The sequence below is a fragment of the Anopheles ziemanni genome, chromosome 3, assembly GCF_943734765.1.
Source record: "Anopheles ziemanni chromosome 3, idAnoZiCoDA_A2_x.2, whole genome shotgun sequence".
NCBI lineage: Eukaryota > Metazoa > Arthropoda > Insecta > Diptera > Culicidae > Anopheles > Anopheles ziemanni.
In genome coordinates, this window is record NC_080706.1 from 84,426,125 (window position 1) to 84,450,261 (window position 24,137).

Here is a 24,137-nt window from a genome sequence, read left to right on the forward strand (position 1 = left end):
GGGCTGGCCGGATTTTGGCGCCTTGTTTTCCAGATCATTAAATGAATTTGTTTATGCTGTCGGCCGCTTGCGTGCCGGAAAGGACACGTTACCGGGTGCGTCTTCGCTCGTCCTGCTGGCGACGTGTGCCATGCGTGTTCGCGTGGGTTTGGTAGGTTGTGGAAAAAAATGTTATCTCCTACTCTTCGTACGAGAGGGTTGGAGGATATAATAAACTTTAAACCCAGACAACGGCGCAGGTCGTTTGCTTGGCGAGGGTGGCAACCAGCGAGATGAGCCAGACGTCTGTCGCTTACCGATCCTAGTCATGTTTCATCCTTTTTAACACGGTATGTAAAACTAAACTGTCATATCTGTAGGGTGAGTCATTTTCGTAGAGACAAACTCTTTCGCCTGCATCACGTTGGATAATATGTTGGTGATTTGTCTTATTTTATATGTTATGCTCGAATGTTTATAAGATTTTTGGCTGTATAAATTATGTGATAAAAAAAGTTGAACCAATAGTTAAAAATCATGTCAATATTCATATATTTCAGTATTTACAAAAATAACGTTCTAATATGAACACTTTTTTATTAAAAAACTTTAAAATAACATTTTAAAATCATTTTAGATATTAATTAACCTGAAAAATAACTAAAATTCCCGACTTATTTCCTTATACCTTGATGTCTTTATTTTCGTCAAAAACATAGGTAATTCTGAACAAAACTTCGTTTACCAAATGCCATTATCATTTCCACCCACAAGGACATCAGAATCACTTTAAACCTCTTGTTGTTTGCTCTCTAAAGACCGTCTCGACTGAAAGTAGTTTTCAACTGATACCGAGAGTGAAATGGAACATTACGTGCCCCAAAACTTCATGCCAGTGACCGTTTTGAGCCAGAGTGGTTCGATCGTGTCCCCTAGGCTACCGAACCATCGGTGCTAAAGCCCTTGGCGAAACATTCCGAAAAATATGGTTGTATCGTTTTGCATTTGCATCTGCTTCCCGCCGGTCCGTCTGTTTAGGTTTCTTTGGTTCCCTCGAAAATGCTTCGAGCATAAGCATAAATGTTTCAAGTGCTCTGCTCTTTGCATGACCCAAGAGTGAAGGTACGTTCTCAGGACATGCGGCTCCAATTCCTATGCAAGCTGATTTGGAACTATTCCTCACGCCACGTTTTGCCGTACCGGTTTCATTGAAACAATCGTTTAACAGGAAGAAAGTGAAGAAAAAGCGGAAACGTGGGGTTTGAAGTGACGCGAGGTTGAGGTGAGATACAATAGATTCGGCGTTCCACCGGGGAAACGAGTTTTGCATGTTTGTTTAATCCGTTTGTTGAAAATATTTCGCCGCATGGACGTGGAAGCTTTGCCCCTCAAAGTCCGGTTTCGAGGTTCAAAGACACGCCACGTGCGGGAAGGCACGAAATTCAATTCGAAACCACAGACTTCATCGCTCCCTTTCCCCGTTGGTCTAATGTTTCAGGAGTGAAGCTTAGCCCGAAACATCGTGAAAGGAACATTTCGAGCCAAACACAATTTTGGCACGGACGAATGCACTTTAATGAATGCTTAAAGTTGGGAGCAAAGATAAATTAACAATGGAAGACTTGTAGAGTTGTATGTTGAGCAAATTTTTGTCGTAAAAATGCGGAAGAGAAAGTAATATTTGTTTACATTTTTCAGATATGAACTAATAATCCCCTAAATCGTTTTTTGAAATACTTTATAGAACAATAAACGTGTTATAGCTGATCATACATGAGTAAAAGACAAACTAACCCCATTTTCCCCCTTCCAAACTTCTCTTTTATCATTTTACGTGATTTGGACACCTTCGTTTATTGCCTGTGTATCCTTCATCCCTCATAATACCACCGCATTTGTACGTCAACCTTTCGGGTACCTTCATGCCGGTCGGTGGAATGATAAGGGAAAGCGAAAGCAAAGTGCACCGCCACATGTATAATAACCCCGGGAAACGGAAAGCTAATTCAGCATCCCGCAGTGCCATTTCCGCCTGTTTTTACCTGCCACGAAGAGAAGCACCATCGCCCGGCCACCCCAATGAAACCAGCCGCATTTATGCTCCCACTCGGAGATTACGTTCGTAAATCCTTCCGCTAGAGTGACACTTTAATCGCCGCGTCCGACGATTGCCATATTGGTGGTGGCCAAAGGAAATGGAAATAAAAGAACAAGAAACAAAAAAGCCCCCGTCCCACCGAATGGTGAAAGATAGACAGTTTTATTTTCCGGAAACTCGGGACCAATGATATGGGTTCGGACAGATTAGATGATCGCTGCAAAAGGATACGCCAAATCCGAAAACCGCATTGCATACTCGGAAAATAAATGTATGTGTGGGTAAAAATTATCAACGTTGTTGGATATTACAATTTTTTATTCCGTTTATGATGTTTTAAAGACAATATTTGTTGAATCTCTCAGGAAATATTAACATATTGCTTTTTTAATGGTTTTACCTTTCTTCTACACCAAGGCACTTTTTTACCAATATGAACAAGTTGCTTATTTAATAGTTTTACTTTTCCTTTACACCAAGGCACTTTTTCAGCACTATGCGTTTTGAAAAAACTTTGATAAAATTTTAAATTTTCCAATTGTTTTTCTTAATATCACATAAATTGCGTTCCGTTAAACTTGAAAGCAGAAAATTACATTTTCAATGCAATGGGACAACAACCAAATTATGATCTCCCTTTACCAACCCTTGTTAAAACGGGCTGTAAATTATCTTCATTTACTCTACTAACATTCCTTTTCCAATCTGGAGTGAGATACAAAAGAAGTCCTTATTTTGTGTCACAATCGCTTTCCGCAAAAGTCTTTATTATTATTATTTTTTCAGTTTGTTTTTGGACAATGATACCGTCCTTCACTGAAGGCTGATACAAAAATAATACAGAATGACCCCAGATCTATTTTACCGCATTGAAATCTCTTTACGCAGTATTGCTGCTACGGTTGCCTATTGGAGCAGAAAATAATGCTTTTGATTTCTTCCCACATTTCGTAAAACAAACCAAACAAACCAACAAGCAAACTCACCGCATCATCCTCTGCGTTCACCCAAATTAGGGACGACAGTGGGGGCGACTTTGGCGCAATGTTTAGCGATAGAAGATCAACATGAATGGGTCGAAAGGTAACAACATGACCATGAGCAACCAACATGGTTAGACGCAAACACACCACCACAGTGGTTTTTGCGGTTTTAGGTATGTTTTTGGCATCGTTCACTGCGGGTAGAGATTTTTTCTCTTTCTCTCTCTCTCTCTCTTTATTTGGTTCGGTTATTAATATTTTCCACTGTGGAGTAAAGATTTCAAATATCAAATATGTTCTGTACGCCCACATTCGACGGTTTCCAATGCTGGACACTCGGACAAATGTTGAGCTACTTTGGCAAACTCCCCCTTTTAGAAAAACTCTCAGTCAAAGCATTTTTTCGATGGGATTTGGGAGGGTTTTTATTAAAATTCTAACTCGTGCTTACATTCAATCGAAACCCATAGCCAGTATCAAAAGAACCTTTTTCAATCAAAAAACCAAACTTGGAAACTGAAAGAGATATTTATAAGTAGAAATCGCAAACCGGGAAAACTCGAACGCCTACCAGAAAATTCGTTCAGGGGTTTGTTATGCAAATAATATTTTGTCATTTTTATGCGAGATTTAATATGATTTGCATTTTACCGACCACCCCACCCCACCATTTGTCGGCCGGCTCCAGCCCAGATTTGCAATCTGTTTCGCCCAGGAATGAACCGTAATCAAAGCCATCTGGCAGACTGACGGGAAGTGGTCGGTCTTTAAACGCGTCTTTAGCGGGAGAAAAAAGATGAAAACATGCTGCCTCGATTCTAAGCTCGATTTGCGATTCGGATTTGCCACCATCACTGACGGCGAGCTGTGAGTTTGAGGTTATGCTTTCTATCGTCGGGATGTTTCCCGCTCTTTTGACACGATGGAGGAGCGCACAGCTTCACGTTCGTCGTCAATTGTAAAAATACACTCCAAAACGGACGCACGCAGCAACGCAAATCGACAGACGGAGGCAAAGTGGCACCAAATAAACGGTAAACATTTTCGGTAAATGTTCATAAACCGTTACGGATCGCGCGGTATACTTTATGGAGTGTTCAGTGTACCGGGACCACGAGGCACTGGGTATCCCGCCCCACCGCTCCCCATCCGCAGGATCAGAAAGCGAGTCGTTCCGGATTAGGGCCTGATTTGATTGCCTCGTTTTCGTTACATGGATCCCCTTTTTTCGCTTCTGTTTCGTGGATTTCCACCCACCCACGAAGGATCGTCGGCAAACAGAACGGAAACGGAACCCCAAATGCCAACCCGCCAGTGGGCTGTGGATGTTTTCTTTCTTTCTTTTCCGCTTCGTTTTGCTGGATGGCAGAATTTTTCGCAGAAAACAGCATTTAAACGCAAATCGAGACCCAAGCGCAGAGTTCACGTCATATTTGTATATTTACTCATGATATTGAGACATCAGACGCCCGGCAAGCCTTAGGTTGTATGTGCTTTTCACCGGTGGGAAACGAAACGGCAATGATTGTGCAATTGAGCACCTAGTAACTCTTGGATGTCATGTTATTTCGTTTATATTTTTTACGTGTTTCAAACTTTCATAGAAATAATCAAAAGAGAACAATTGAAAATTGTTTGCAATCCCTGTTGAAAGGAGTTTTCTCAATGGTTAATTATTACCAGAATATGCATAACCAACCTGTTTTTTAAATTTACTAATCATCATCCTTGAAAATGCGAAACCTTGTGAGCTATTTTTGTTTAAACCAAAGCATTAACTTCGGATCGTAATGGTTCATATGTCTTCCATTTATGTTTGCATGAGAGCAATTGGTATATCACCTCGCACCTCCGCACTCAACAGTAAAATTTTCACTATAAATTTCATTTCCTTATGATTTTCCATAGCATCTTCGGCCGTGCCTCTAAAAGTTTCATCAGAGGATATTGCTCCGATTCGCTCCCTATTTGCAACTCATTATATTGAGCAACCAAAAGCTCGTACGAATCCTGCCAGGTGAGTTGATATAATCGTTGCAATCCAATTCAGTACTCGTCATAGGGTGATCCGAATCCATTCCGATATTCCGTTCAGTTCCGGTAGAAGTCGAGGGATCCATTGACGCGGTACGGCATTACTAACCAGCCACGTGTGTTCTGTTCTCAATACGCTTCGAATGGGTAGGTATCTTCACTTAATAGCCATGAATCTATGGATATAAGGTTGGCTCACTCTTTGATCCAGTTTTGAGATATCTTATATTAGATCAAATCTAATCTATCTTATATCAGAGATATCAAGTATCTTTCGGAAATGAGTTCAAATTTGGTAAATTTCTCTGCAAGAGCTCCATTACAAGCAGCTGGTTTCGCAGGAAGTCCAACTTGGCCTGCATCACTTCCAATCCAGTGATTTAGTTTTTGGTCCAGACTAGAATAACACGCGGCAGTTGCAGGAAATGTCCAAATTAGCACAAAACGATAACAGTGGGCCACGACCCTTACGTTGGAAGACATGTTGAGTAACGATTAGTCTAAGCGACTCGACACACAAAACTGAACTGATTACGACATCCGCATAGCGCTATGCTCTATGCTCATTGCTGATAACATGCAGTCATTCGCAACATGCTGAACGCGATAAATCCAGTTTTGGCGTTACTGGGGTTTTCAATCATAATCAGTTAGCATATTTTTAGTGAAACTGGGTATCAACAACCATCCTAAGTGTATTACTTCATAAAAATCTCAGTTTCCATTATTTTTCCAAACAGGAAATAAATAGTTTTCCTTGCATAAGTGATGGAAACATTTTTATTTACAGTGTCAATTAGTAATAAAGCACTCATTGCTCGAGTCATTTGTAATAGGATTTCTATTTTGTTGTAGGAACGTAGTACAATACGTAGCACAATAATAACTTACCTGGTTTTTGTTTCAAAGCATAAATTTTTTTTCCAATTGGGTTAATGTGATTATACTTATTTTCTAACATTGAACTTTGCCTTCCCGTCTCAGTATTTTCATTTAGCATTGTGGTTTAATTAATGTCACCTAAAATGCATACAAACGAGACAAAAAATACGTCTCTCGAATATTATAAGATGGCAGCAATCTTTGCTTGAGTTCGAAACCACACCGCATCGCAATGTATAAAAAGACGCCATCATCAAACGTCTCATCGCCAGTGCTACCGGCAACGTCAACTAACCCAAAGGCATCGTCTCTTCTGCATAACTTTAGCTGACACTTAGACGCCTAATGCTCATCGGAACCATAAATGCACTCGTATGAGCCATCATCATAACTTTATGCTCTGGCTGCTGTAAAAACAGCTGCTGTGCAAAAGTTTAATTAAACCATTCGGAAAAGTCGGCACGAGGAAACGATCCCACCTCCCGACCCTCAGCCCGTTCGAGCCCAAACGGCGCGTAAAGAAACGGCCAAGTTTACACACTGTCATCGTCATACAATTGGATAGTTTTCTTTTGAAAGCACTCCACCCGCCAACAGCCTTTTGCCACTCCGGCGGCACCGTAAACCTGCATCCTTTTCCCCATACATTCAACAATTTGCACCACCATGATGTCCTTTCCCGTGCTGCAAACGATTTGCGTTGAATTGCGAGCTCGGCTCGCTCGAACTTGGCATAAAATGTGTAGCCTTCCGGCTAATGCGCCCTGCCAGCGAAATGTGCATTTCGAAACGGTACGTACCACATGTGCCGCGGTGTAAGTGTGACTGTGTGCGGGAGTGTGTACGTGTGTGTGCTCAAATATCATAACTTATTAACGGCATAAAATATGAAATTGTCAAAAGCACTTAAACCTCGATAAGAGAATGCCGGGCGTACAGTTTTTACCGGCGGAACCCCGGAAAACGGCACCCCCCTCCTTAGATCTTCCGGATGTGCCTCATTACAACGGGGCAGGGCAAATAACTGTGCGGTCGGGGAGCCCGGGGAGGAATATTATTAGCATCGGTGGCAAAGCGAGTCGGCACCAAACCGAAAACGGGTACCCGAATCGCTCCGGGAAAGCCTCACCTGGATCTATCGATAAAGAAAGTTAGTTTACCGGAGGTTTACCGAAAGGATCTCCTCACATTTTCGATGCGGCTGTATGTGTCCATGTGGAGCCTAAAAATGGGGGGTGTTAAAGGCTGGTCGTCTTACACACCGTGCAGGTAATAAGAAGTTTTTACTAGATCAAAATTATAACTTAAATTAAATGTAGTGCCATTAAGTTTTAGTGCCAATCCAGCCTAGCGCCCGATGCCAACGTTCGGGTTTCTCCATTAGTGCCGGCAGTGAAAGATGAAGCCGGCGAGCGGATGAGGGTTGATAACAGCACGGAGTCACCCCCAATCCCTCCAACTCCCCCCCCCCCCCCTCCAGCCTCTTCGTCATTTCTTACCACGCTCGTGCTATTTTTCTGCACCCCCAACTCCTTCGGGCTGATAACTTCCATTTTGCCCTACCGGGTACATTAAGTTTTAACCGGGACTGTATGCATATTTATGACGGTGAAATTGTGGGTGGGTGGGGAGAGGGGTGCTATAGTTTTGCGCAGCGTAGGAGCATTCTAAGTTTCCTTTTTCTTTATTTCTGTGTGCCAGAGTGCCGTCGCATTCGTTTGCTTTTCATCCGTTTGCTGAATTCCCGTGCAGATATGAATCCATCGCCGTAGCCTATCAGTGCCGGCTATTCTCTCGTTTCAACCCTCTCGTCATCCATGCCGATGGAGAAAGGCTAGTGATGGATGAAATGCTGAAAGATGCGAAAAGAGATTGCTTCTTTTCATTAAATATTGAAATTCAATGGTTTTGCAAGAGCTATCGAACGGCACCGGCTTTGGGTGAGGGAGGGAGGCTATCACTACCGGTTCTACCGGAGTGGATGATGTGATGTTCAAACGAGATTTACTCGTCCGACGAAAGCTGCCAACGGTGGCTTTTTAATAGACTACCGTTGCACTGTGGGCTTTGCGGAGGGGGCAGGAAGTTGTGCAAATTTTAATTTATGGTAATTTGATAAAAGAAGTGATCGCGCTGTAGTTGGAAAAAGTGAAATACCATCTCGAGTTGAAATTAGTATATCATGAAAATTATGGGTATTTTCTTCTTTTTCTTTTTTAGTTTACTAAATTAGTCTGCAGAATTTATTGTAACTTAAGCTTCAATTTTAATTACTAGACCACTATCCAAATAAATTTACAATGAAAAACAAGTAAAAAAAAGTGCAACTGTATGCAAGTAGTTTATGTCGTTCTGATTTTGATTGTTCTTATTTACATCTATATGAAAATAGAATGTATAAAACCTGAAAAATCAGTAATAATAATATCGGTCCACAACCGATAATGTTAAGAACACAGTCTAGTGTGCAAAATTCAATTAGACAGAACGAGAAAGCATGATGATTTTGCACGCTGGGCAGGGTTTTATCATTAAGCAGGTTTTGTTATAAATTTTTTGTGCTTTGACTGAAGTTTCACAATACCTTTTCTCTTAAATTGAATAAACAATATGGTTGAAGTATGTTGCAAGTGGAGAAAAAAAATAAACCTAATGAAACAATTGCCAGTATAATCCATGTTTAGCTCTTCTCAAAAGTTCTTAAACATAAAATAAAACATATAGTACTAACAGAAAAATTATCATTTAAAATATTTATGATGAATTTTTTCGAACATTCAATGGCTTATCTAAGTAAGCTTTAATAAAGTAATTTTCCTTTGTGAATCCGGTAAACCATAACGATGTAGTTAAACAATGTTTCTCAATAGTGTCATCTCATTTAAAGTATAAAAAAAAAATCCACACCGTTACCAACTATCCCACCGTGCCATGGGATGCGCCGGGAAAATGGAAACCCATACTGAAACCGTAAATATACTGTCCGGTCGGTCGAAAGCGTCATAAATAAAATCAGCATTTTATCAATATTTGTGCGATATGCATCTGCCTCCGGGCCGGCTCGATGCCGAAGTAATTGAAAATTATTCTCTTGATCCTTCGGCGACGTTGCACCTGATCTTCTACCATTTCCGCCTATCTCGCATTTGTTCCATTACGACGGGCCCTTCCCCATTGGTTTTCCCACTCGCGCCCGGATTGCGTTGAGTTAAGTTAACCAGAAATGCGTTTCACCGATGTATGTATGCTCTCTGTCGGTGGAATATTCCCCCGATGGGACTCGGAAAGAGCATTCCGGTTCGGAGCATTCTCTTTGCGTCTGTACTGGGACTTCGTTCCTCAGTTAAGCCGACCGGCGCCATCACGACCTGTAAGACACCAGAAACCGTCTCGAATAAACACACCTATTCTAGCCCGGGGCCATTTCCGATTTGCAAACCCATTTCGACTAATTTCTCTCGGGAACTGCCTAACCAAAGGTTCGTTTCTCGCCCGCAGAAAATCAACCCATTAGCCCGTTTGCGTAGGCTTTCTGAGAATGGAAAGGATTTGTGCATAGTTAAAAACGAGGGTAAAAATATTTCCATTAAAAGAATGACCTGCCCACCCCCTCTATAAAGGCCGGCAGCACTCGGCGAACTCGTCAAGTTGGAACTTTGCTCCAAATTGCTTACTTCGAAGAAGAGTCGACACGGGGAAAAGAGTTTGCCGAGAAGGAAAAGGTGAAGCCGGTCCCAAACTCCAGCCCAAGAAGTTAGAACTCGAAGACAATACGCCCCGGAGACGCGTCTTCTCGTTCGAGATCGGTAACTGCAACTGGAAAACTTTTTCAACCAACTTACACGGTGGGGCAAGTTCTGGATGGTAGGTGTATCAAAAGTAAATAATAACAACAAAAAATGTCGTACTTTATCGTTCAGGCTAGTACTTCAGAAAAGATTCAACAAGATGCTGTGCAGTATTTTATTCTTATGAATTTCAAAGTATTAGGAACTTTACAAACATATCAAACAAACTGAACCTGTCGTCCACTAATATGTATGGCTTCATTGTACTGTGCGCCATCAGGTTCATGCCCGTCCCTAGTCCTCCTGTTTCTTGCCAGCAAAAAGGACGAGTGCACTTACCGGACAACTTCTTAGCTCCTTAGGGTCCCCAGAGAGTGGCCAAAGCCACTCGGTAAACTTCGACCACTGCCGCATCTTCGGGCTGGCCGAGTTTTTGGCTGCCCAATAGAAGAACCCGGCCAGAAGAGTTATGCAAATGTGTCAGACAATTTATGTTTATGAATAACATTATGACTTCGTTTGTCGGCCTCGCAGTGGAACAGTGGTCGAACGCTACCCATCGCCGTTTCGATTATTTATGATTAATTGTCCGGAATGCCTTGGCTTTGGCTCGGTTATGGGGCCCGAATTTTGTGGCCGGGCGTGCAGTTTTACTGCTTCGGATGCTGCCAATTTGCCGGCTTGACCATCGAGCCACGAAAATCTCTTACGCTCCAGATAAAACCGCTTCCCGGTTTCGCCATCGACGCCAGCGCCAGCATTGGCTCCCAATTGGTGGAACTTTTTGAACTTCGGCCCAATGGACCGCTCAATAATAAACTCGGAACTTGTTACTGATAAATATTTATACGGTGTGGAAGTGCGGCAGGGGATGAAAAACGAAAAAAAACAACAACAAAAGTCAGCCACCCTTCTGGGCACTTCGCAAGCCCAGACCGGTTGATTGATGACTCCACGGAGATGTAAATCATTTCGAATGTCGATGAACAAGTCACTTGCCTGACTTTCGTAGCTCGGTTGGCTCTCGAAAAATAATAATTCACTTCCCAGAGTAGGTTTGTATGGTGGAAGAAGTAAGTTATCAAAAGTGAAATTAAAACCACTCAACCGAACGCGGGGGAAAAGGGGGAAGAACATTAGAACCACCATCGGAAGCCCAACTGCCTCAATCAACTCATCAAGCCGGACCATTTTCGTCAATCCTTGAAGCATTAGAATCGTCTCATTTTAATTACATCGTTCATTGGTTCGCATCGGAAATAAATTGATTCCATAAAATTCCCTCTAGGGCCGCTAAAGGTCCATGTTTATTGTTGGATCTACTCTATTTTAAACAGTTTTTTATTCTCGTAGCATCACAGCAATAACTTTTGGTTCGATGATTTTTTAATCGTTATGAAATGAATGACCAAGAGTGTAATATAAAAAATCGTTTCGGTTGACAGAATTTCAAAAACAGATAATTACAAAAGCTTCTATAAACTTCTGTAGTTGTAACGTGTAACGTTTCCTAACTTTTTAATAAAACAATCATAAATTTTCGTAAATTAAACACTATATCTTATACTTTTGCTTTACGATATATTTGCACTATCGTAAAGATATATAAACGAAAAAACATAAATATTATTTTAAAAATAAAAAAGGAGAAATCCAGTAAAACTTCCAGATAAAAAGCCTTGCAGCACAGCATCCGTAGAGAAAAATAATAAGCCATCTACAATGAAAAACTCCATTTTCGATTATCAAACGTAAATATATCATTTCTTACTGGAAATGTCACGGAGGGAGGTGGTGTGCACACGTGGAACAACTGATTCGTACACGACACGTTGCGTTTACCCTTAACGGCGTGTTTCGGATTGCCTGGCGTTTGGCAGATATCATAGGTGGCCACCGATTCCGACCCGTTTTTTTTTTATTTTTTTTTTATGCAAACACAAGTCAACAACCATTTCCGGTCCTTACGTGGAGCAAAAACTAACTAAACGAGGGCTAAGAATGTTCGTCACTCCCAAGGATACACACACAGGAAAATGGGTCCTTTTGGCGCCGCCGGCTTCATCCGCCATCGATCATTTGCGGTGGAAGTCCGGGGACAAATTGTTTGTCCAGGAGCGGAAGGGGGAACGGATAATGTACGGCAGACAGAACCGACAACAAAAAAGAGACCACCCTTCGACCGACAAGCGACAAGCATGGGGCGGGCGTGTTTCGACAGCAAAAAGTAAGCACTTCCGGTTCGTCCTCAATCGACGCCCTTTCCCGTCGTTTAGACATCCCGATTAAGAGGGTGGAGATTGTATTTTTTTTTGCATCTGTTCGTCCCACCAAAAGTTCCACCGAGTGTTTTTTGAGTGTATCAAAATCAGCTCCTTCACCGATCTCAACGCAAGCCGGATCGAACGCATACATAAATCACATCAGTATGGATAAATTATGAGCAAACCCTTCGATCCTCGAACGTGCCTGAAAAATTGTCTTCCGAAAGCATGCAAAAATCTTCTCATACTGTTTGTGTGACTTTTTCCGCTTCCGCGATCGCCTCCACCCCCATACCGGTTTCTTCCCAAAATGGTGCTTCTTTTCAATTTTGCTATCACAATTTTTCAGAAGAGCAAACCATGAATACCGAAGGACCGCCATAGATCACAGAGTCCTTAAAGCAACGACGGACATAAAGATCAATAAAATACTCATAATTTACATTTGCAAACGAATATTTTTAAAAAATTTTGTTTCTTCAGTGGCATTGAACTAAAGTGATTTTAAAAGGAATACAGAACAATATATGACAAACCAGACGACACTAAAAAATTAAGAATAATCATTTAAATTAAATATGAAGAAACTTTAGAATACCAAATCAAATAAGCATACAAAAAACATAAATCTGGGAAAATAACAGAAACAACTTCAATCACGGCAATGCCGATAATAAAAACCAAAGTTACTAAACAACAGATTTTACAATCATTAGCCGAAGTTTTTATTTTCCAACATATGTGATAGTAAATATTTGAAATTAAACTGTGGAACAATAAACGCAAGACCTAAACTGTAAAAAAACGTTAGATTTTCAAAAAACTATTTATTGTAGCATAATAAAAACACATTAAAAAATCAATCGATTCTTTGATTTACTCTCAACGTTTTGAGTTTTTCTTATTCAACCAGAAGTTATGTTTATTTTTGGAATGGTGTACCCTGGTGCTCTTCCATCATCCGCTAGACACCTACAAAGGACATCCTCATTCCTTGAAATCTGTAACAACACGGCAGTAACCTTGGCACATAAAATCATTTCCCTAAGAAGTACTATCTTTCCGCAGATCATTTCGTAGAATCTACAGCATAAATTTGCCCACGCTGGCTAACAAACCGTTCTCATGCAATCAGAGGCGTTCATGCAAAGTTCATCGATGGCGCACGTTGGAGCCCATCCCGCCCGTATCCACGCATACAGCAGTGGGCATCCAGCGAAGAAATGGCGCAGTTTCTTAGAATGACCGAAATCAAGACCGTCCGCTGTGACGGTAAAGTCGAAGCCACGCTCACGTCCTTCGTGCCGATGGCAAACAACATCAGCCACGTGGTGAATCCGTGTCTTGTCTTCATGTTTCAGCCGGAATTCTCGCACAAACGGCCACGTGATCTATGCTATGCTCCACCAAAACACTCGCACGCCTCGCCGTCGAACTTTCGCAGCGGACATTTGGCGTTCGCGTGATGTTTTCGTGACGCCAGGCGTAAAATCCTCACCACAGCTTTTGGCCTCATTACGGAGCGAGCGGAAAAATGTGCATGTGATCGTATCACCACTCCGGTGCTGGAATGCTAGAGTCTCCGCAGACTTATACTTCTCGCAAAACGGTACCGGTGCAAATGATCCACCGAAGGAACGCAACGACCCTCGCTTCTTCGAGGAGCGAACTTATTTGACGAACGTGACTATTAGACAATTTTATTTGTGTACATCTTTCTCGGTCACCCCGATTCACCGCGGTCACATTCTGCGAACGGTATCGACACATGGAGGTGCACCAAAATGGTACCATCGTCTCCACCTCGGCTTCGTCTCCAGCGTGAACGATGTTAAACTTATGCTTTTGGCTCTCCCCTCCAGTAGAATGTACGCAACTGGAACTGATACACACAGAAAAGATCCATGCCGACGGCAAACTGACTGCACACATCTTCTCCTCCGCTACCCAAATCACACTTCCTAAATCCCCATGTGCACTGCAGTTTGGAAAAGTTTCACGAATGCACACTGTTTGGCAAGCGTGTCGTTCGGCGTACGTTTCCGATGGCACTGGAAGCCAGAGGGGGAGGGTAAAGTTTTTCTCGTTTCTTTGCGCCGTCAAGCGAAATCACAGAGGAGTGGAGTGCGAGGACCCCGCGGCAACACCGTTCCATGCACGTCATGAAGAGGTGCTAAAGTTCCGGTACATTGGAACACTAAAACTCCCGCACGGCAACTCCCCCGCAGGCGATGCATGGGAAGTTTTAACGATCATGTAGTGAAAAGTGTGCAGTTGGTGAGAGGCGACAATTTGGCAATCATATCGATAAACATGGCAATGGGCTGTGATTTTGCATACACTCGTAGTATTATTTCGCCGAAGCAGATTGAGCAGATTTCGGGAATCTGGGGAACGGGTGAATTCCACATAGAATCTTGACGGTTTTATCACCTATCATCACCTGTCACTGGAATTTACCTTTTATGTTTTGTAAGACAATCCATATCGAAAGGATGGATATGATTTGCGCCTAAAAGTATGCAACTTACAAGAGGGTAGATTAGTTGAAAATGATTCCTTCGACAGATAAATTTAATGACTTAAAAAGATCTGTACGTAATTTGTATGCCATGTAGAACAGTAATCTAAATGACTACAAATCTAAAGCAAGCCAACACGCAGCCACAGCAGGAGAAAAGTTTTCATCGACGCACCGAATTGGTTCTATCTAACTCTATTGCCAGCCTCAAATTATCTTTCTTTCTATCAATGCCCCGTTCGATCCATCTATCTCTTTAAGTGATCATAAATTCGGCATCTAATATGACTGATAAACATCAGCCCGCTCCCATCACCGTCAGCGCCTTTCATCGCCAAATTACGAACCATTTCACGTTTCTGGTGCCGGCGTTAAACCAGGCGACGAAATTGCGACATCCTTCCGCCCGAAATGGTGGACGAGTCGGTTCGAACCAATTTCCTAAATCATTGCCGTTGGAATCGTTTCCCGGCAGAACCTCGTTGGGCCACCACTCAACGGTAGGGTAGGGTGAGTCGGCCAATAGCTACGGATGGTTTTCGGTGCGTTTTGCTTCGGAACCTCCCGATGACCAATCTCACGAGTCGGCCAGCTCTCGCCCGTCCACACCGGGGAGAGATTACTTTCCAAATGATTTCTTCGAGTGTCTTTTCTTCCGAAGCCCAAGAAGGCCCTCCGGGCGGAGGACTCGGTTGTTAGACGGTACACGGCAAACGAGGACATTAAACGGTTCGGAGCTCGATTACTGCGGCGCCAAACGGTTCTCTTTTACTCTGTCTGCTCCCCGGAGCCGAAGACGGGACCCCACTGCAGAATCATGATTAACTTTTACTCTCGCTCCGTTTACCGGTCAGGCTCTAGTTGGACTCTATCTTTATTGAAGTCAATAAATTTAATTTGCTATAGCTATTTCCTCTTTACGATCGGACTACTGTGACTATTACAACTGCCGCCGAATGCTGCCTACCGCACTGAAACAAAACGCACTCCTCCGCTCCATCAAGGACTTCTACTAGTTTCCCACAAAAGAACGCACCAGAACGGATAACAAACGTGCGTTACGAACGTTACGTACCAAGGCGAAGGAAAAAAGAACCACCATTTGCCAAGTAAAGTGGCCCTCTTCGACCCTAGACGGAATGCGTTAACCGGAAGAGCAAAAGGGAAATAAATTAACGGAATAATTTATCCAACTACACTCCGTGCTCAAATAAAAGAAAAATTACCAACCACTGCCAGTCTGCCGGTGAGTGAGTGAAGATAGCCGGGAAAACTGCTTTTCTCATCGCTCTCGGTCCAGAGCACGAGCACCCGCATACACGGTGGGCCGGTGTAGTTTGCCCCAACCTAATTTTCCAGCCTGTTTGCACGGCCCAATTACAAATCCAACCAGGCAGGGTTCCCACCGGGCAGAGAAACGATATGAGTTGCGAAACATTTCCCAGCACTCAGTAGGGCCTGGGCGAATCGATGGTATTTAACTTCTCTCACTTCGTGGAAAAATGCATTCCTATCCATGAGTAGTCGCAGCGAAATGGGTAAAGTGTGTTGACATAAAAACAGTTTTCCTCTTGTTCTAACTTGACACAGACAAATTTTCACTTAAGTGTCATGTTCGCTGCATGCTTGGCTTATTTGAATTAAAAACGTGCTTGTGCATCGTACTACTTTGTACATAAAGTTTTCCTTGTTGAGGAGTATATCTAAACCGCAAAAGCACCAAACCGAAACCCAACATTCAGTATTTTAACGCAATTAATAAGTAGCGTAATCAGATGATCAAACGGATTGCGTACTGCAATTTATGTTTTAGTTCGCGAATGAAATGGAAAACATTCGCGTTTTTGTTTTTTTTTCGAAGTTGTTCTCGTATAGAATTTTTATCTATCTGCCGTTAGAACCACGTGATATCATCGAACAATTATCTGGGATATAGTTGTTTAACATATTATATACCCTCGCTTTTGGCGAACAATAACGAAAATCTGTAAAACATTTTCAAAATGCTTAGTTAAATAAAATACTAATGAATGGATGAATGGTTTGGAATGCCAAACAAGTATGCGAGCATTGCAACAATATTGGCTGTAAGTTGTGGCCTTTATAAAGATATGAAACGAAATTTAAACAAAAATATTTTCTTACAGTTTATGCTTCAAAGGAACTATAGCCCTAGAATCGTAGCTTACAATAGCTTATAAAGTAAAAAAAACCCATTCTAAATCATTGGCGAAAGTAATTTATCTTAATCAAGTGCTTATGATTGACAAGGCTTCTAACTTGTTTTAGTTTTTTTCTCAAACTCATTTTCTTGCGTTCAATATGCGTAAATTGAGAAAAGTTAGACAGTGATGAAATATTTGGATAATGCCTATACCATTTTTATCATCCTCCATTTGCTTCGGTGCTTTTCATTCGATATGAAAAAAGTAATATGAAATCTTAATCGCGGTAGACCGGAAATTTCTCGGGGATAAATTTCTTTTTCCATAATACCAGCAGAACCATAAGTATAATGCGATCAGCTCAATTGTGCAAAAAGTAATGAAAAATCTATGCAAAAGAACTTGCAAGATACGAACGGACATAAATCGAAAACGGAGAACGGAAAGCTGTGTATATGGAAAAGTAAGAGAATTAAAAAAAAACAGCAAAGGACTGCCATAAATTAATTTTCAATCATCCCATCAGTCACTCAAAAGCATAAAATGATCGTGAATTTGCATAAAAATTAAGGTCAGCTTTTATTCCGCTGACTCGGGGCTCCCTTTTGTTCCTGCTCTAGCTGCGGGGACATTAGATGGTTTTCCTTTTAGTGAAACTTTTTGGATTTCCGAAAACATTGGAACGTGCAATCAACGACTGGAATGGTGGGAAAAGCAAACACTTAGCCGGTTGGTCCAGCTTCCTTTTTTATCACAGTCTGCTTTCCTTCGGCATATACCACATTTCGGAACGCTTCGACCGTTCATCCATCAATCGATCAAATAAATGCGGTGACGGATAATAAAATTTTGCCGAATCTTGGGGCAAGAAAGACAACTTGAATGAAAAAAGATAATTACAAATTAAGTTTAGTTTTTGCTTTTTGAAGTGGTTTGGAGAGTTAGAGTCAAAGTATGCTTAACGAGAGTAATTAAATTTTAATGCTGGCTTTAACATTCGTCTCATTCCTAATACCAGCAATGTATGCAACGTCATTTCGTTGAAACAACGGAGACACAAATATAACTGATGTTCATCCAAAAACCGAAGTAAATAAAAAACCGATTAATCCAGGATGAAAACATTTTATAAGCTAGTTATGCGATAGCCCTTCATATTACGTCCTACTGTGAATCAGTTTAGCATAACAATAAGCATATGAACTATCACCCTTGACAAAGCCTGTTGAGAATAGGGAAGATATTTTAAGAAAAAGTGATATTTGCTACAAGTCGTCCATTTTAATGCAAGGCAAGCAAACAACAATTTCTACCAGCCCCATGAGGCTATTGAACGACAATCATATCTTTTAGTACGAATCATTTCACAAATCGAAATAACGATGGCCCGGTAACTACCTTTGGAACCCTCCAAGACCCGCTTGGAAAATTGCCCATAAATCGTCAACTTTCGCCCGATGATGCGTAAAATTGCCAGCGCTCTAAACTTTGCCAATCGCTCATTTGACCGGCTATTGTCCGGAGAGCCCGTCGACAGCGGAAAATTCGCGGCAGTGAAGTAAAATGTTCCACCATCGACGTCAAACGACAAGTCGGGACCGTCGTCTGCGTTGGACATAGGTCGTCGCGCCCCTGACCACATCCGTTATGACTTTTCTTTTACAATTTGCTTTCTTCGACATCTGGGATCGAGTGGAAGTGGCAGCCTTCTATATGGTTTTGATTTTCGAATCGGAAACTTTCACCAACATCGATTGGCCAACCGCCCAATTGGCTCATTCCACGAAGCACTGGCACAGCCAGTTGCTCCGCTGTTGGTTCTCGATTTTCAATGCTCGGAAAAATCGGTTCCACCAGCGATAGAACAACTTTAGCTAAACTCAATTTCAATCGTGTCTTTTCCAACACAATGTATCATTTACGGTTCCGAATCTGTATCGTAAACCAACACCAAATAATAGGCGAACGGACTATGAGCGATGCCTTTTCTCAACCCAACCCCAATACTCCTAGTTCACTCCTGAATGGTACAAGAAGAAATGGAAAACTTATGAACAGCAAAAGTTATGAGACGAAAAACGATGTAAGCGCATCAAACAACAAGAACGAAAAACTTTCAGTCTAAAAAAAACTTCATTCTTTCTTGCTTCAGAGAATTACGTTAATGTGTCCTGCTCGATATGTCTGTAAGTGAAGCCTAACTATTCTCATTCTCAAGATTAGCGTGAAAGCGTCTGTTGCATTCGATCTATTATCATGCTCTGGTACAACTATATTTCTGTTTATTTTTTAAATTTATCGAAAGGAACTAGTTAACATGTCCATAATGTTTAAACTTAACAGTAATCGGATTCGAAATCGTGATTATTTGGAATCAAGGCTTAATGCTATTGTGAGATAATTGCATACTTGTAGGCTAAGCTACAAAATATGCCCAGCGTAAGTTAGTTTGTAGCTATTCGTATCTAAAAAGTTTAAACATTTATTGTATCGTTATCTTTACTGGGAGCATGATTGTTATCAAAATGCAATGCATCTCTTTCATTGCAAAACCAAGCAAAGGCTTTCTGGTGTAAATGGCAATTTTAGCAATGTCTTTCATGGTAGATACGGGAAAGTAAAGAAGTTCAATCCGTTATCATTGAAAATCACTCGGCCTTCAATAAACAAGGCAATCTATTGTTTTGTTCAGAAAACGGATGTTTGTTTTTTTATTAGTATTCGTTCTCCTACGATGCATCAAACGGGTATAGATAAAAAGGAGCTATCTCTTTATCGGTACAAATGTATCTAGTATATAAGAGACTAGCTTGGCACACGAGAGCCATCAGTTTCGTTGGATTTAAACTGTGGTGTGATTATACATTTGAGTGTCTCTATATTATAATACCATGGGTTCGAGACTCATTCAGATGTTGTGTCTTGTATCCTTCTTGCTGAGCTTTGTGCTAGTATCTGCCGACTACGAAGGAACTACAGAGTATAGAAGTACTTTCCAAAACCACCATATATCTACAGGCGATTATGGTTATACAAGTCAACCAACTACCTCAACAAGCAGCTGGGACGTAAGGCCTAAAGAATGTGACAGAGAAATTATGCAGAGGTTGAATGACTTGGAGAACAATTTGTATTCAATGTCTTACCTGATCGACGACCAAAGTAGGCGGCTCTCTAACGAACTGTCCTACCACTTGCAAGATATCTATGCGTCGTACAATGCATCTGAATCGCCCACAACCGAACAGTCTAACGAGTCATCCGATAATCCAAATGACATTATGGTCAAGTTGGACTACCTTCAGTACAAGTTGATCGAAATGGATTTCGAAATCAAAGAGCAAGGCGAACGACTCACTGAAAACTTAGCCCACCTGGAGAAACTGTTCGGCGGGATGACGTGGAGTATTGGTCGCTTAGAAGAGGCCATCGGAAACAACCTCACTGTCCTTCAGAGTCAGTCCTGGAAGATTCTATCGCAACAAATCGCGTGCGCCAATCACGACCAACTACGCAACGAAATTTTCGACATCGTCCCGAAACCCGGCCTTTCCGATGACGTGCAGTCCTTGCTCGAGTTGGACAGCTACCGTCGCAAGGGCCCATTCGGATCGTGCCGCGATGAACCATCGAAGATGTCTGGCAAATATCTCATTCGGCTGGAAGGCGAGGACGAACCGTTCGAGGCATACTGCGAACAGACCAAGTTCGGCGGAGGATGGCTGGTGATCCAGCACCGCTTTGACGGCTCTCTGAACTTCTTCCGCAACTGGACCGAATATCGAAACGGATTCGGTATCGTCGATCGTGAGTTCTGGATCGGATTGGAACGACTGCATCAGTTGACGCAGCGGAAGACCTATCAGCTGATCGTCGAGATCGAAGACTACGGAGGCGACCAACGATATGCGCGATACACAGAGTTCGGAATCGGTAGTGAGTCGGAGCTGTACAAGCTCAAGAGACTTGGTGCGTTCAGTGGCACGGCGGGTGATTCGATGGCTTACCATAAGGGTTTTAACTTCACTACGAAGGACAGGGATAACGATGGAGCGCCCACTAACTGTGCCGTCACCAGCGAGGGCGCTTGGTGGTACAACAACTGCCATCATGCCAACTTAAACGGTCGTTACTGGAACGTGGTCGACCCGAGGTCGTTTTCGTGGTATAAATTGAAGAATAACTATCAAGGATTGGCCTATTCAAGAATGATGATTCGGGAGGTTTGAAAAATGTAAAAAATAGCAGATAACTCCGTTTTTCTAAAACTGAACATACTGGACGGGTTAGTGCTTGAAACTAATAAATGATATCATTAAGCGCATTGAAAACAAACTTGTGTGTTGACTTATAACATTTATGCGTTACAAAGGAAAGAACCTTTGCTTAAGAAAAAAAATTAACCACTTTCCATAATTATATCTTCATTGATAATAACCAAAAACATAAAGTCAGTAGGACACAGGGGGTCAAAATGGTTGAGAGTTCTAAACTCATCCAAGAAGTGATTTGAACATCAAAAGACACAATAACAATAACAGTTTAAATTTACACATTTGAACCAATATTTTGAAATCCGGACGGAGGTCATTCCATCCATTCATTCAGAGCAGGGGTTGGACGACCGACTACTCTATACATACAATACAATCCCTCTTAAAATATATTTATTTCAACTGGCTGCTCTCCCGTTTAAAGGAAAACTCATAATAACTTTAGGAACCCAAATACTCGTTGTGTGATCGTTTGCTCACGTAAAGAAACCATTTGATAGTATTTTAATTTGCTCGTTATACGAAAAACTTATTGAAAGAAGTATATAACAGTAGAATAATGCTGAGCTACAATATTTCATTGAAGCTCAATAAGTAGTCAATAACAAATAAATTGACATCTCTTTGTTAAACTGCTCATGATATATTCAACTCGATTTTAAGGAAATGTTGTTAGGCGGAAATAGATTTTATTTTCATCGTTTATTATGTTAAACATACATTGCAAACATATTATAGCTATTATTACAGCGTAAACAAAATTTTGCACCTATTCTATATCTAGTTTTTAAAGTCAAGTTAGTGTTCCAAACGAAATTGACTAGCTGGACTGAAAGAAAGTTTACCCCTAGAATAAAGTACGTTGTTATTTTAGCTTTTACGTGATGTTAGAATATTGTTCATACTAATTATGTCAAAGGCAATCTATCTCCAAGTAAGGGATAGTAGGACAATTATATTATACTCTTACCGGATATTGCGCGAACAAACAGATTGAATCATACAAACCTGCAATCTTTGTGTTTATTGTGGAAACTCTTTGATAGAGATACGTGTTTAATGCAGGATGCAGACAGCATTTATTCCTCTTTTCAGGTGATGATATTTTTTCACCCCAAAATAGATCAGTTTTAGCGCCTTTATATCTCGGAATCGGTCATATACGATAACACTGTAAAGTTCTTCAATGGCAAATCCGGTTGAAAGAAGGAAACCAATCTGTTATCGCCCCGAAATACATTTTATTGCACCCATACCATAAATCTCAATACTCCTCAAAAGGTTTATTGCTTTCTACCGGAAAAGGAGAACATCAAGGCATAATTGGCTTTCATCAACATGCGTCCATGCATTCAATTATTAAAGATAAAACGGAGGTTATTTTCTTATCAGTTTGATTGTAATTGGTGTATAAAAGAACAGGTTGGCATACGTGCATGATCAGTATGATGTAAGTACATTGCATTTGGTTTGTCATTTGAAAGTGTTCGAATTCGCCTACCATGCGTTTCAAACTCAAACTTTACACGGAGTGTATTTTGGCCTACTTATGGACATTTCCGCTAATAGTTGCGCCAATGGAGGGAGATTTAAGTGCATTGATGCAATCAAATGAATCTTCTCCATGTGGGGCAATCATGGTCAAATTGGACTACATTCTGTACAAGTTGATCAAAATTGATTTCGAAATCAAAGAGCAAGACGAGCGAATTGAAGAAAACCTAGATCACCTTGAAAAGTCATTCGGTAGGATGACATGGAGTATTGATCGGCTAGAAGAGGCCATTGGAAACAACCTCACTGCGCTTCAGACTCAGTCCTGGAAGATTCTATCGCTACAAACCGCGTGCGCCAATCACGACCAACTACGCAACGAAATTTTCGACATCGTCCCGAAACCCGGCCTTTCCGATGACGTGCAGTCCTTGCTCGAGTTGGACAGCTACCGTCGCAAGGGCCCATTCGGATCGTGCCGCGATGAACCATCGAAGATGTCTGGCAAGTATCTCATTCGGTTGGAAGGCGAGGACGAACCGTTCGAGGCATACTGCGAACAGGCCAAGTTCGGCGGAGGATGGCTGGTGATCCAGCACCGCTTTGACGGCTCTCTGGACTTCTTCCGCAACTGGACCGAATATCGAAACGGATTCGGTACCGTCGATCGTGAGTTCTGGATCGGATTGGAACGACTGCATCAGTTAACGCAGCGGAAGACCTATCAGCTGATCGTCGAGATCGAAGACTTCGGAGGCGACCAACGGTATGCGCGATACACAGAGTTCGGAATCGGTAGTGAGTCGGAGCTGTACAAGCTCAAGAGACTTGGTGCGTTCAGTGGCACGGCGGGTGATTCGATGGCTTACCATAAGGGTTTTAACTTCACTACGAAGGACAGGGATAACGATGGAGCGCCCACTAACTGTGCCGTCACCAGCGAGGGCGCTTGGTGGTACAACAACTGCCATCATGCCAACTTAAACGGTCGTTACTGGAACGTGGTCGACCCGAGGTCGTTTTCGTGGTATAAATTGAAGAATAACTATCAAGGATTGGCCTATTCAAGAATGATGATTCGGGAGGTTTAAAATTTATTTAAAGGTCAAGTTTAAACAACTATATGCATTAGAGAAACAAAAATATATGGATGAAAACGATCATCGGTGGAAATTCTATTTAACTTCTGTATTAACTTATTGTTCTTGGACGATTATTCTGTAATTACAGTTTTTCGCCATACCTATGCTCGTCCATACTGTTTGCTCGCCATCGGAATATGTTTTTGGTATAACGATTCATAACTATTTCTCGTTAAAAAGGGCCCCAATGTCATGCTGTATCGAAAATACAAATCCAATCCCAATGTTTTTAAGAGTCAACACAAGATGTGTGAAATTCGAACAAAGAGTAAAAGAATTACCTACCAATGCTAGCCCAGCTTTTCTCATCCACAGCTCCAGCAATTTTTGGTAGAACTGAAATACTTTTGAAAACTGAGAAATTTTATATACACAAAAAGTATAAACTTACACAAACGACTCACTAATGCGCATGCATTGTTTAACAATTTCAATTTATCATCTCATTAAATAATCAAATCGACCGGCGCTACTTGGGCCTTGAATTTTGCTATCAGGCCTGTTTGAAATGTT

The 24,137-nt window shown here is 41.6% G+C and overlaps 2 protein-coding genes across 2 annotated transcripts; both read left to right on the plus strand.

Annotated features, from left to right (window-relative positions):
• The first annotated feature begins 19,995 nt into the window (after window positions 1–19,995).
• LOC131286013 (angiopoietin-related protein 1-like) lies at window positions 19,996–20,943 on the plus strand. Its single transcript, XM_058314870.1, has one exon. The coding sequence runs from the start codon at window positions 19,996–19,998 to the stop codon at window positions 20,941–20,943; it is 948 nt and encodes a 315-aa protein (XP_058170853.1).
• A 1,682-nt stretch (window positions 20,944–22,625) lies between these two features.
• LOC131289526 (angiopoietin-related protein 1-like) lies at window positions 22,626–23,573 on the plus strand. Its single transcript, XM_058318805.1, has one exon. The coding sequence runs from the start codon at window positions 22,626–22,628 to the stop codon at window positions 23,571–23,573; it is 948 nt and encodes a 315-aa protein (XP_058174788.1).
• Window positions 23,574–24,137: the final 564 nt, after the last annotated feature.